Source organism: Cyprinodon tularosa, unplaced genomic scaffold (genome assembly GCF_016077235.1).
Source record: "Cyprinodon tularosa strain WSP-4 unplaced genomic scaffold, ASM1607723v1 ctg352, whole genome shotgun sequence".
NCBI classification, from domain to species: Eukaryota; Metazoa; Chordata; class Actinopteri; order Cyprinodontiformes; family Cyprinodontidae; genus Cyprinodon; species Cyprinodon tularosa.
The window spans coordinates 975,470-989,964 of NW_024039066.1; the positions used below are offsets into that span (position 1 = coordinate 975,470).

General features: G+C 48.8%; 1 protein-coding gene across 2 annotated transcripts in view; it reads left to right on the forward strand.

Moving 5' to 3' along the window:
- doc2a (double C2-like domains, alpha) overlaps window positions 1-14,495 on the forward strand; it is a 41,708-nt gene that overhangs the window by 16,419 nt on the left and 10,794 nt on the right. For both annotated transcript variants that reach the window (XM_038295226.1, XM_038295227.1), the window contains 5 exons: window positions 2,847-2,926; window positions 5,579-5,653; window positions 6,206-6,315; window positions 7,502-7,628; window positions 8,732-8,791. In XM_038295226.1, the coding sequence (XP_038151154.1) occupies window positions 2,847-2,926; window positions 5,579-5,653; window positions 6,206-6,315; window positions 7,502-7,628; window positions 8,732-8,791 (452 nt within the window). The remainder of the gene's footprint in view (window positions 1-2,846; window positions 2,927-5,578; window positions 5,654-6,205; window positions 6,316-7,501; window positions 7,629-8,731; window positions 8,792-14,495) is intronic.

Genomic DNA, 14,495 nt, shown 5'->3' on the forward strand with positions numbered 1-14,495 from the left:
GCCCCGGCCGCTGCATACGGGGTAACGTTAGTCCTGGCCGCTGCAGACGGACTAACGTTAGCCCTGGCCGCTGCAGACGGACTAACATTAGCCCTGGCCGCTCCAGACGGGCTAACGTTAGCCCTGGCCGCTGCAGACGGGGTAACGTTAGCCCTGGCCGCTGCAGACGGACTAACGTTAGCCCTGGCCGCTGCAGACGGACTAACGTTAGCCCTGGCCGCTGCAGACGGACTAACGTTAGCCGGTCTGCAGCGGCCAGGGCTAACGTTAGCCCTGGCCACTGTTAGCCTCAGAGCTCTGCTGGTTGCCACGGTCCTCTCAACATCGGAACATCTTTCAAATTACGCACTAAATCAGTAAATGTTCCATATAGTGAAGCTTAAAGTATAATATTTTCGCCTCTAATGATCTTCAAACGTACTTTTATTGAACAACAGCAACAGAAAAGAGAACTTTTAACTTAATCCTCTGAGCTCTGTGAGCGCTAACCTGGAAGCTGCTGCTGCAGTGCATGCTGGGACAGCTGGATGTCTGGAGAACGGACAAGTCAGCTCTGATGCATGCTGGGTAAAGAGGGAGGGGCCAGAACAACATCCGGGGACTTTGTTCTTGGTCTGCTGTTCTGGTGAATTGGAACAGAACTAGGGCTGAGGCTGATGACGTTTCACAAGGACACGAGGACGCACAAGCACACATAGTGAGAAACAGTCTCTGTTTTTAAATTTTATAATTAACACATTAAAATGCATTAGCGTCTAGCTCAGCTAGCAGCATGGTTAGTTTTAGGTTCAGATTTCACAAAACAGTAAACACACCTGACGAGCTTTAAGCAGCAGAAGCAGCAGGTTTACATTCAGTCTGTGATTGACGCACATCAAGGTGCAACAAAAGGACCTACAGCATCTAGCCTAAATAAACTTCAAATGTAGAAACCTGCCGGCAGAATATGTTGGCTTTTATTATCCTGCTGCCTGCAGTTTGTAGCACAGACCTGAAAAATGCTAACATCTACTTCCAGCCGCCACCAACAGGAGGGGAAAACCCCCAAGAGTTGAGCGGGCCTGAGGCAGCTGCTGCTGGGGATTCCCAGTGACAGCGCAGCGCCGGTATGTGGGGGTCTGAGCGGCTCCCACAGAGGAATAATCTTTGAAGGCAGGATGGTAATCTGGATGAACTGACTGCACAGACCATGTTTTCAGGAGGACTTTCTCACTTCAACATAGAACTACTTTTTACCCGCTGATCACAGCTAATATAGCAAAGCTGCTCTCTGGCATCGAACACAGGAGCAGCAGAAGCATCTGGACTCACTTTCCTGGACGGCTGACCTTAATGAGGATCAGAGATGAAGCAGCAGAAGCTTTTCAACCAATGGTTCAAATGTTCATAAGCGCCCCATGGCTTTACAGCGCAAAGCTCTTCAAAATAAAAGCGCTGTATACTGTTTTATTAGCTGCTAAATTCTTAACAGCCATTTCGGCTTTTCCAGGAGTGGCTGAAATATTTCCTGTCGTTGGACCTTTAAAGTCCGAGCAGGCAGGAAACCCACATAACGACCAGTTTGGCCACTTCCACTGAAACAGGCTTCATGAAGGACCTGGATATCAGATACGGACATAAAATGTATTCATTTAAATCCCTGGATCCCCTCAGAGCAGCTCCTGAATAATTCAGCTCTCTTAATGTCGATGAGATTAATAATTCAGCTGCAGTCCCAGGTGACCTCCATGTCTCCAGGGTCAGAGCGTCTGATGCAGCAGGTAGAACCAGGCTCCTCCCCCTCCATCGTGATGGACGGATCTTCACACTAATGGAAGCTTTCTAACGTTTACACGATGAGGTCTGATGTGTCTCAGGCTGAATAAGAAGCTTCAGAAGGATCAGATCAGGAGGCTGAGGGACGTGTCTGCAGAGTGTCTGACAGCCTGGCTGCTGAAACTGAGCCCAACGCTTTGATCAAACATAAAAGACGCCCTGGATTAAACAAAGGAGGTTTCTCTCCACATGGAGACGTGATAACGGCAGCGCTGCTCATCACTGCTGCATGTCTGAGCTTTGGACTCAGATGGAAAAACCCAGAAGGTTCTGGAGCCTCAGGCTGCTGGAGGGCAGAACAACCGCTGGGTTTATAGAACCAACCGCCGGTTTAAGGTTGGTTCTGTTTAAGTGACTGAATACAGGAAAACGAGCCGTTAATGAGGAGCTAATATGAACCTAATGAAATGAGATGAAATCTGCATTTACAGACGAGCTGAGATGTTTATCTGCTGAGGCATCAGAGGGGGACCCAGACCTGATCTGGGTCCCCTCAGGTGTGGAGCAGGTGGGAAGAAGCCGTGGTTTCAGCTGGAGGTTGAGGCCTGATGGCCTGCAGCCAGAGGAGGCAGACCTCCTGGCTCCACAGGGCCGGTCCTGCAGAAGTCTGGAGAACAGACCTCCTGGCTCCACAGGGCCGGTCCTGCAGCAGTCTGAAGAACAGACCTTCTGGCTCCACAGCAGTTTTCCAGTAGGGGAGTTATGGAGGCTGGTCTCCAGCTCCTGGACAGTTTACAGCAGCATCTAAACACGTTGTTGGGTAACGCAGCTTTATTTAGGAGCTGTTTACTGGAATAAGCTGCTGGTCTGTGTGAGTCATCAGGCTGATGTTATATAAGAACCCTGGGAGAACATCAGCCCGTTCTTCTCCATGCTGTGGGTGAGTCGTTCCACAGCGTTCAGCATGTTGACCCGTGCTGTGTGGGGGTTCAGCTGTTCTCCTGCATGCTCCTGATCATCAGGCAGGCTGTGAACGCTGACCGCTCTGCTGCCCACTGATGCGCCGCTGCTTTCTCTCTGCTTCTCCTCAGCGGCTCTGGGGACGCTGGAGTTCGAGCTGAAATACGACCAGAGCTGCAGCGAGCTGCACTGCACCGTGCTGAGGGCCAAGGTGAGCAGGGGGGGGGGGGGGGGGGGGGGGGGCTTTCCTGCTAAACAAGAGGAGACAAAGTTCTGACCCAGAAGGACCAGAACCATATTATTTCTATATATTTTACGCAACGGTCGAAATCAGAAGAGGAGCTGAGACTTCCTGTCTCACCTTTAACCCTCCCCACCCACTCCCACAGGCGGAGCTGAGGGGTCACCAGGTCATCTCCATGTCCTGTGTTTGTTCTGCAGCCACTGAATCTGCTCAGAGGATTAAACTAGACACACCTGAGACGACCAGGTGACTCCATCGCTCCACCTCTGCCTGCTCCCCACTGGACGGCCTGGTCCTTCTGGGTTCTGCTGAAAACCAAAAGGATTCTTCCTGTTCAAAGGGAGTTTTTCCTCTCCACTGTCGCTACAAGCATGCTTAGTGTGAGGGATTGCTGAAGAGTCAATGAGTCGATGCAATCAGCTGGTTTTCCTTAGATAGAAAACTTTCATCTGACTGGATGAACTGGTTGAACTGGAAAGTGACCTGAGATGATGTGAATCAGAGATCCAGAGTCACCGAGTCGTTTCCATGTCATGGATTTGTCCTCATCCTCTGAAGCAGGGTCTCCTGGCTGCTTTATACATAAACTGAACTGGATTGAATGTCTCCAGGTGGACCAGCATGTCAAACCCTGAGGAGACCTTCAGGAGATCCCATCTGTTCCTTCTTCTCCAACTGTTTTCTACAAAGAATTAAACTCTAATTTTCAAGGTTTTAATTTTACAGACATCTTCTAATCATCCTGAGCTGCACAGAAACTGTTTCAGTCCGACCAGTTTAACCAGTGCTCCCATCTCAGCACTGAGAAGGAGATGGCTTCATGTCCTCCGGCGTCGCAGATCATTTGGCTCCTGCTGTCCCTCAGCGGCGTCTTCTTCCTCTCCTGATGTCTCCAGGAAGATCCTTGAATGTCAGCGATTTCTCCCCCAGGTCCAAACAGGTTCTGCTGCTGCGTCTGCAGGGACAGCTCCGCCTCCAACGCCGTTAATGTCAGCGCATCAAACAGCTGGGGGAGGGGGGGACTCAGCCTGAAATATTTCTGGCTTCATCAGCAACAGGCTAACATCAATATTCTTGTTGCATTAATTCCTGTCCAACATGGAAGCGTGGTCTGCGCTGTTATTCCACGCCACGACGCCAGACGGCCAATCAGGAACTAGCTGTGGGTCTAGATACGGCCGAGGCGGTGAGGAAGTGGGGGCAAGTTTGTGAGACCACGGAGGGACATGAGGGCCAAAAAGAGCGGGGATCCAGGTGGAAAAAGGGTCCCAGCGTTCTCACCTCGCTCTGCTAGCTGCTCCATCTTCACCAGACGTTTTCCAAAATGGCGGTCAGACAAACAAAGCCAGCCAGTAAGGAACCAAACAGGAAAAATGCATAGAGTAGAGTGGATGTAGATCTGACCAATCAGGGGCCTCCTATCTGCGCTCAGCTACATGGTGGAGAGGTGCAGCAGAGCGTCTGCGTTAGGGGGCGGGGCATATCTGGGTTAACTCCGACACGCAGACGGCCTGGTTTCTGAGCCATTAAGGAAGCCGCGTTCCTGCAGACGCTCTGTTAGCAGTGAGGGCCTCAGCGGGTCCTCAGGGGCCAAACATCAGTCCTCAGGGGCCAAACATCAGTCCTCAGGGCTGCATGATCAGGACAGGAAACCTCCCACTGAGGGAAAAAGGCCTCCTTCCCATCACCCTCATGTTTAGATTCATGTCTGAACTTCTGGATTAAAACAGCATCGTCTCCGATGGTTTAGACCAACCAGTCAATGCTCAGTGGGGAACCTTCTCTAAGGGAACCAGGAGCCTTTGCTAACACTCTACATCCTTTATATCTATGATAGAAGTAGATCCATCAGAAGCTGGTGATCCAGAGGATGGACCATGGAGATATTATGGATCTGACAAAGGTTCCAGTGGACCAGAACCGCCGCTGCCTTTTAGAGATGATTAGGTCCAGAGAGGTGGATGGAGCATGCTGCGGGCTCAGCTGGAGAACGACCCTCCTTCCTGTCGGAATGACCCTCCTTCCTGTCGGAACGACCCTCCTTCCTGTCGGATCGACCCTCCTTCCTGTCTAAACGACCCTCCTTCCTGTCGGAATGACCCTCCTTCCTGTCGGAACGACCCTCCTTCCTGTCGGATCGACCCTCCTTCCTGTCTAAACGACCCTCCTTCCTGTCGGATCGACCCTCCTTCCTGTCGGAACGATCCTCCTTCCTGTCGGATCGACCCTCCTTCCTGTCGGATCGACCCTCCTTCCTGTCGGAACGATCCTCCTTCCTGTCGGATCGACCCTCCTTCCTGTCGGATCGACCCTCCTTCCTGTCGGAACGATCCTCCTTCCTGTCGGAACGACCCTCCTTCCTGTCGGATCGACCCTCCTTCCTGTCGGATCGACCCTCCTTCCTGTCGGATCGACCCTCCTTCCTGTCGGAACGACCCTCCTTCCTGTCGGATCGACCCTCCTTCCTGTCGGATCGACCCTCCTTCCTGTCGGAACGACCCTCCTTCCTGTCGGATCGACCATCCTTCCTGTCAGAACGACCCTCCTTCCTGTCAGATCGACCCTCCTTCCTGTCAGAACGTTGCTCCAACTGACCCGGTTGCCGTTTTGTTGTTTCAGGGTCTGAAGCCGATGGACTTCAACGGACTAGCCGATCCCTACGTGAAGCTGCACCTGCTACCAGGAGCCAGTAAGGTGAGTGGGTCCCAGTCCACGGGTACTGATGGTTCTATGTGGCCGCCGTCTGTGGTTATGATGTCAGTGATTGAAAAGTGTGGAGAGCATTTCTGGATCTCCTGAGTCTGAACTCCACAGAACCTCCTCTGGCTGCAGCTCTGAAGGTCTAAAGGTCTGCAGGTCTGCAGACTGGACTCCTGCTGAGGCTCCATCTGCAGCCAGAACATCTCAGTCCAGCTGCCAGCTGCAGGGGGAGGGACCCAGAGTTCTAGCATCTAGAACTGTAGAGCTGCAGAATATAGAACGATGCAGCCTGATAGAATGGATGATTGCTTCTAAGGAACAGATGAGGTCATTTAGGGAGGAACTACCTGCTGACTGATGGATCTAGACTCCTTCATCAGTCTGGAGGAGAAGGAGTTCCTACCTGAGAGACGATCAGAGACAGGAGGAAGATGGAGGATGAGGAGTTTGATCCTGAATGAAAGATTTCAGAGTGAATTTGTTCCTGAATGAGGGACCAGTGTCTCTGATTGTCTCTGATTGTCTCTGATTGTCTCTGCGTTTCAGGCCAACAAGCTGAAGACGAAGACGATACGGAATTCCCTGAATCCGGTCTGGAATGAGACGCTCACCTACTACGGCATCACGGAGGAGGACATGCATAGGAAGACGCTGCGGTGAGTCGGAGACAGAGCGGCGTCTCCATGACGTTCCATGATGTCCATGACATTCAGAGACAGCAAAGGGTTAACTGGATCCAGAACAGGATTCCCTACAGGAACCTGATCTGATGGTTCTCTGACAGATGAGATCCCCTGGTTCTCCTTTAGTTCCCCCCTGGTTCTCCTTTAGTTCCCCCCTGGTTCTCCTTTAGTTCCCCCCTGGTTCTCCTTTGGTTCTCCCCTGGTTCTCCTTTGGTTCTCCCCTGGTTCCCCTTTGGTTCTCCTCTTGTTCCCCTTTGGTTCTCCTCTTGTTCCCCTTTGGTTCGTCTCGTGTTCTCCCCTGGTTCTCCTTTAGTTCCCCCCTGGTTCTCCCCTGGTTCTCCTTTAGTTCTCCCCTGGTTCACCTTTAGTTCTCCCCTGGTTCTCCTTTAGTTCCCCCCTGGTTCTCCCCTGGTTCTCCTTTAGTTCTCCCCTGGTTCTCCTTTGGTTCTCCCCTGGTTCTCCTTTGGTTCTCCCCTGGTTCTCCTTTAGTTTTCCCTTGGTTCCCCTTTGGTTCTCCTCTTGTTCCCCTTTGGTTCTCCTCCTGTTCTCCCCTGGTTCTCCTTTAGTTCCCCCTGGTTCTCCTTTAGTTCTCCCCTGGTTCCCCTTTGGTTCTCCTCTTGTTCCCCTTTGGTTCTCCTCCTGTTCTCCCCTGGTTCCCCTTTGGTTCTCCTCTTGTTCCCCTTTGGTTCTCCTCCTGTTCTCCCCTGGTTCCCCTTTGGTTCTCCTCTTGTCCCCCTTTGGTTCTCCTCCTGTTCTCCCCTGGTTCCCCTTTGGTTCTCCTCTTGTCCCCCTTTGGTTCTCCTCCTGTTCTCCTCTTGTTCTCCTTCCTCTCATTCGTTTGTTTGGTTCTTTCCTGTTCCTGTTTCTAACTTCCTGGTCCCTTCAGGGTTTGCTTCCTCCTCCCCCCTCCTTCGGGTTCTGGTGGGGTTCTCTCTTCCTGTAGTTTTTTCCCTGGTTGGTTCTGTTACAGGTTCTGATCCAGTTCTCAGGAGAACCACACACTGGAAACCAATGAGACTAAATAAACTGGACTCCTGCCCTGAACCCAAACTAATGAGCGAAACCAGAACCACCTGACCAATCCTTTCTGAGTGATGAGAACAGGTGTGTTGTTCTGACCCAGATCAGCATGTTAATGGCTCCATGTTTCCTGTCTCAGGTTGACCGTCTGCGATGAGGACAAGTTGACTCATAACGAGCTGATCGGAGAGTCCCGGGTTCCACTGAAACGGGTCAAACCCAACCAGCCCAAACACTTCCACACCTGTCTGGAGCATCCGCCACCGGTAAATCAACCCATCGGTTCTGGTCCTGTGGCCGACTGTAGAACCACATAAATAGTCCGTTAGAGGAGCCTTTAGGGCAGGGGTCTTCAACAGGGGGACCGCGACCCCTAGGGGTCCATGGAGGTACTGCTTGGGGGTCGCTAAAGTTTCTGTTGATTAGACTTTTTTTTTTATATTCTCTCCCGTAATTTTTCCCACTAATTGAAATGTCTTTAAATGAACCTGAATCCAACAGACTGCAGTAAACAGATAAATAGAGGCAGAAGACGTCTTTCAGTCATCAATGCTCACATTCAGAGACACACATCAAGCTGGGCACCATTTCATTCACAACACCTGTCCCATCAACCAGGAATCAGAAATACTTTAATAATAAAGATTCAAATATATTAATATAGCTGCATGAAGGGAAAATTCTTCTCAATTAGGTTACGTAAAAATTAAATTTCTGATGAGGTCAATATACATTTATAATTTAGGAATTTTACATTTTTTTTACTTAATTAAAGTTAAAACTATTGTTTTCTATAAAATTTTGATTAGAATTCAAGAAAAACTGTTAAATTTATCTTTAAAAATTAGAGCATTTTTTTTAGTTTGTTGTGAAAAAACAACATTTATCAGATGAAAACTGGGATCCTATCTCAGCACTGAAGCTATCAGCTTATTGGTTTTAAATAATTAATAAAACAGAATTTGTAAAGAAAAGAATGAAATAGATCCAAAGGACCAATCAGTAACCATGTCTGTTCCAGCGCAGATCATTGTTAGAATGTCTTTATAGTATTATGTCTTCAGTACAGGGGCCATAACAGGGGCACTGGCCCCCGTTATGATAAGCATCTCCCTGAAATGAGTTTTTGGAACTTGGGACGTCTTTGTTTACATCAGGATGAGACCAGAGAAACGTCCATCAGGGCTGCAGGTTGCTATGGAAACGGTTGTTGGGCTTTTAAAGGGCAGATTCCTGAAGGTTGTAGCTGGACGTCTGGCCTCCTCAGTAGATAATGGAGGTTTCTGGTGCCTCCATCAGATCAGGCGAACCTGAAGGTCTGCTGAAAGTGGACCAGCGTCCTCACCGTCTTCTTTGTGTCCTCCTCCAGCTGCCGTCCCCCAGCGCCATGGGTGAAGCCCTCAGAGGGATCTCCTGCTACCTGAGAGAGGTGAGGTTCCTCCTACCAGGCTGTAGATCCTGGAACCAAGCAGATACCAGAACCAGCTGAAGTTTCACATCTATACAGTTTATTTCTACAGCTCCAAACTCCAACCGTTCATCTCTTTATAGATCCAGTTCAATCAGATTATCCAGTCAGATTTAAGGTTCAAATTTTCTATCTCAGATAAACCAGCTGGTGACAATCAGACTCTGCAGCAATTCCTCACAGCAAGCATGCAGCGGAGGAAATCTGCTGGCAGAATATGTTGGCTTTTATTATCCTGCTGCCTGCAGGTTAGATTGTACCAGTTAGTTCTGACGCGCGGCTGAAGCAGCTTTGCTGCTCTGGCTGCGCGGTGGTAAAGTGCGTCTGACGCGCGTTGGGTGGAGCTACTCTAGCCTGATGTAGTCCTACTCAATTCTAGTCAGAATGAGTCTGATGCTGCTACATAGAGCTGTGATTATGGGGCGTGTTTCGAACGAACCAGGAAAAAAAATTCCTCTGGACTCAATTGGATAGACCTACAACCAATAAGAGCAACGGAGTGCGTGACGTACTGTATGTTAAGCGAGGCATAGTTGTTGTCAACAAAAATCAAAGCGTGCAGTTTCACGCCTAGAATAAGAAGATGAGCCTTGATCGCGTTTCTCTGTTCCTCTTTTAAAATTAATTTGCTGTCGATATCTTCTAGAACAGACCTAATAGCAGAATCTACTCACCTCAACTCTCCAGCGGCTGCCATTGTTGTTGTCGCCCAAGCGCGCTTTGGTGACATGGTTGATTACATTACTGTTGATCATCTGTCCATCATCGTATAAAGCCCGCCCTGACAATTTGATTGGATCGCCAGAGAGTGGGCGATAATACTCGTGCTACTGTTGAGCAATGCCAGACCGAACTTCCCAGACAGCAGGATAATAAAAGCCAACATATTCTGCCGGCAGGTTTCTACATTTGAAGTTAATTTAGGCGTTAATAAACTGTTTCAGAGGAGTGATCATAGCGCTCTGCATCAGCAGTGCTGCGTCTGACTCCCTGCCAGCTCCCAGATCAGCTTCTCTCATTGGTTGATGTCCAGAGGCTAAAGGTCAAGGTTTCCATCTCGAGCAGCAGCAGCACATTTGCAGCACGTCAAGCGTGTCAGATGCTTAAACGCTCCCGACGCGCTGCTGGACCTTTTGCTGCACCTATACGCGCGTCAACCATTGACTTAGCATGTAAACTCGCTGCTTCTGCTGCTTCTGCTGCGTCCGGTTCACACCGATGTCGAGCGGTTGAAGTTCCTTTGTCAAACCTACCGCTATAACAGCGAGCACAGCGTTCATGTGTTTTACCGTGTTTTTCACATCAGCTGTGAGATGGGCACGCATGGAGTCACAGATTAACAGCGATGGTGATGAGTGGAAAAAAACCACCTGGTCTCTTTACATTCAGCCACTCTTTCATCATCTCCTAAATGAGGAGATGAGGAGTTCTGGATAAAGCACATACCTGTTCTTTTATACACAATCCACGCCCACACTTCCCCCCTTAACGTTCTCATGGCGGTCTCAACAACGTCCGCAGTAACACACATAGGGCGCACCGCACATTTTGAGGGAAAAAAAAGACATTTATATGCACCTTATCAGTGGCGGCTGGTGAAAAATATTTTTGGTGGGGCTGATATAGCCTAGTGTATGTCTCCAACTAACCCGGAATAAGAATTCAAATAAACAATTGGACAATACATACAATTTAACAGTAATGATTTAATTTACTATATAATAACAGTAACAGTGATGATTTGGGTCACTGTGACGGGGTTCTTTGGCCTCCAAGAATCCAGTCTCAGTCGGGTTACCGGTGTTGGTGATTTATTGAGCTCAAAAACTCAAAACAGGATGCAAAAGAAACTAAACATGTACAAGATACTCTGGGCCTCAGCCTCCCTCCAGTTACCAGCAATGTAACAAAGAAACAGACAACAAAAATTGCCGCTTTTCTTCCCACAGCCCTCATTAAATAGTTTAAGCCCCTCACCTTAGGCTCTCTTATTTCTGATTTCTTCTCATTAATCAGTTTTGTCCATATATTACCTCCACAAACAATTGATGTACAAAAACAAATAATTTTTACAACTTAATTCTTTTACACAATTCTTTTTTCATTGACTTATTCAATTACACCAAACTGGGTTTGAACCCAGCAAAGACGCAGCCAGACTGAAGATGACAAGTCCCCGCATAAACACGTACACACCCACACCCCCCACATACACACACACACACACACACACACACACACACACACACACGGCTAACCCCACTGAAATATTAAGTGTGCACCCTCAATATGCCAGCAGGTAACCAGGACAGCTTGTGTGTTTTAAGTTCATGGAGCTACTGGTCTCAGCGCGAGTTTATTGGTCCTCACAAACACAGTATAACAGGAATGTGTGTGTGGCGCGCAAAGTTAGAGAGGTTGTTTTAAGGGACGAGGTGGATTCGTCACAGTCACAATAACCATGACATGAAATGTTCATATCATACAACAGGGATGTTCTTCTGGCAAACGGGTAGATAAATAAGGATCTCACCGAATTTGGTGGAAGCTGCATCTCGCTCTTACATTCGCCATCTTCACTCTAATTGTCTGCACCTGCGCTTGGGTTCAGAAGCCTGTTAAAGCGCAGTATTTTCAGCGCCCCAAGACCATAAAGTTCCGAGACGCTGATTGGCCATTAAATTCACCTAGCAATAGTACATGATTGACAGATTCTCTGCAAATGTGGGGCTGTCTGATCACAGCCCCCAGAACAGAGACGGTAGGAGTCTGTCTGTGGAAATCCACAAATTAATGACAGTAGATAGGGAAATGTAGTTTATATAATTTGTTTTGCTTATAGTTACACAGTCTAGAGAGTAAAACTGACATTTATGAGTTAATTTCTAAAAATATATTTTACGTTTCTCTCTTCTTATCAGGGAGGGCGGTGCCCCAGCGCCCCCTATGGGCCGGCCGCCACTGCACCTTATAGTCGTGAAAATACGGTAATTAAAAGGCTAAAAATGGTCTTTAGCCTGGTTTGTTCCATAAAAACATGGGACGCGTTTTCAGACAGACCGCAGAAAGGGTTGAAACACCGCGATAAATAAGGTGTGAAATTATCCATCAGATCACCAGCGGGTTTTTTAACTGGAGGCTTGTATAAAGTCCTCCCCTGAGAGGCTTTTCTCTGAAGTTTCTCTGAAGATGCAGAGCGGCTCTGAAACCATCTTTGGTTTATTGCTTTAGTGCAGCTGTTGGTGAAGAACTTTCTGCTCCATATGCTGTAGATCCAGGCTGGAGAGCAGAGGTCCGCTTTGCTCCAGGTACCAGGATCAGAAGGAGAGGAAGATCTGAAGCTGAAACAGGAGGAAGATCTAGAGCAGGAGATGAGCAGCTGCAGACCTTCCTCCTCCTCCTCCTCCTCCTCCTCCTCCTCCTCCTCCTCCTCACTGACTGATGTTTATCTCGGTCCTGTTGAGAACAGGAGGCTTCCTGAGGAGGAGCAGCTCTGCTTGTCCTCCTCTCTCTGTTCAAAGATGAAAGGAAGGAGCTCCTCTGAGGCCTCCTCTCTCCTTAGAGCTCTGACTTCACCCTGAGGCTCCTCCGATTTCCTCTCATTACTCCTCCCCCTTCAACCAACATTAAGATCAGGAAGAAAAGACGCAGGAGAAGCTCAGACCTGATGATCAAACATCAGAGAGGATCGGCTGACTTCCCTCTAGACCGCTGAGATTAGATTAGTTTACAAACTGACAACATCCTGTGACAGAAGCGTGTGGAATAGATCCGTAGGCATTGGCCAAGTCAGCCAGAGGTCTCCTCGGTTTTCTCTCGCCTCCCGGATCACCTGGTTCATCACTCCTGCATGTTCCAAACAGCCTCGCACGCCTGGAACTCCGCCCCTCTGCACAGAGGTCTCAATGTAGGAATTTCTCAGGAGATTCTCAGATAACCTGTTAGCAAGAATCTTTGCCTTCCACACTGAGTAGGGAGATGGAGCGGAACTGCGTGATGTCACTCACGTCCTCCTCCTTCGGTATCCAAACCCCCTCTGAGTGACGCCATTGCTAAGCCACTCCCCCCTCCTCCATAATACCCTAATAAATCTCCAGAGCCTCTCCAGGAGTCTCAGGCAGACTTTGTAGGGCACCCCACCTGGGCCTGCACTGGTACCTGCAGCTCGTAGGATGCTCCTGACCTCTGCCAGCGTGCGCTCCTTAATGTTAAACCGGACAGATGGTGTTGGAGGTGCGGGTAGCTCTCTGCAGGTAGGCAGATCCTCCTCCCTCCTGCTGTATGTGGCACTAAGGCTCTGGTTGATCTCATTCTCTGAGCATTGCAGGGTCCCACTCTGCGTCGGCCCCAACAGCTGCTTCATAGATCAAAACGGATTTGCAACAAAGGCCGTTCGCTTACGAGCCCTCTCTCTCTCTGCCTGTGCCACTCAGCCCAATGCAGAGATACGAGTTTCTGCCTCAGGATGTCCCAGAGTTCTCTCAGGGCTGGTCTTTCCTCCTCGCACGCCCTCTTATACCGGCGATTCTGGTCTTGGCCTAGCAAGTTCTGAGCCTTTTATGTAATCTCTCTGAACCGATGCTGATGATTAGGCTGCTCATCAACTGGAGTCGCTGATCAACTTCTCTGCAAGATGCATTTAGAGTAGCATCACCATCCTCGTCAAACTGCCGCCACTCAGCCTCCTCGTTTGCAGCCGGCCATAAAACCTGACGCTGTTCTGATGGTTTGCTAGGTGTAGCAGGTCGAGCATGGAGGTTCTGGAAACTGTGGTGCCTCTGGTTCCTAATCCTCCTCCGTCTCACCAGGGTCAGTGCTTGGCCCTGGCTCTGCTTTCTTCCTCCTCATGCAGCCCATCATGGCCTGGTTGATCCTCAGGCCCCCAAGCAGGTGTTCTTCAAACTGCTAACGTGAATTGTCTATGCCATGCTACAATGTCGGATTCAGAAAAAGATGTTGAAATGTCTAAAGGTCGGACACAGGCGAGAGCGTATCGGGAGACGGAGACCAACCAGACCTCCCTCATCCTTGGCCCTATCTCAGAGAATTTATAGAAATAGGCCAAAAATTTAGCTTTAATTCATATAGCGGCATCTGGCTGTTTTTATTAAAGGTTACTTTATACTTTTATACTTTAAGTAGTTTTTGGAGCGCATACTTTTTCAATTTTACTTGAGTAAAGAGGTCAGGTTCCTTCAGAGAGGAATGGAACACAGATCTGCATCCTGTCTGATGGACAGAACAGAAAAGCTGATAACCTGCAGGAAAATGTCGCAGCGCAAGCTAACACCTAGCTTAGCTAACACCTAGCTTAGCTAACACCTAGCTTAGCTAAAGGTTACCCCGTGCTTCTCATGATGTAATACACCGAATGCAATCTTCTCGATGCCCAGGTCAAAGTTCAGTTTGAAGGAGACTAACTGCTGGTCTTTATTTTCTCCAAACCAGGTGGAGTTCTTTTATAGAGCTGCACATTAGTTCTACATAGATCTACGATCATTAGCATGCAGGACATCACGCATTAAAACCAGTAAAAACTTCCTGTTAATAAAACCTTCCCTCTATTAGAGGGAATTATAACTTTAACTTTGCAAACATGAAGCTAATATTAATATTTTATCCTTTTATTTTCCAGAATGTCTTTGTTTGCAAACGATTTCAAAGT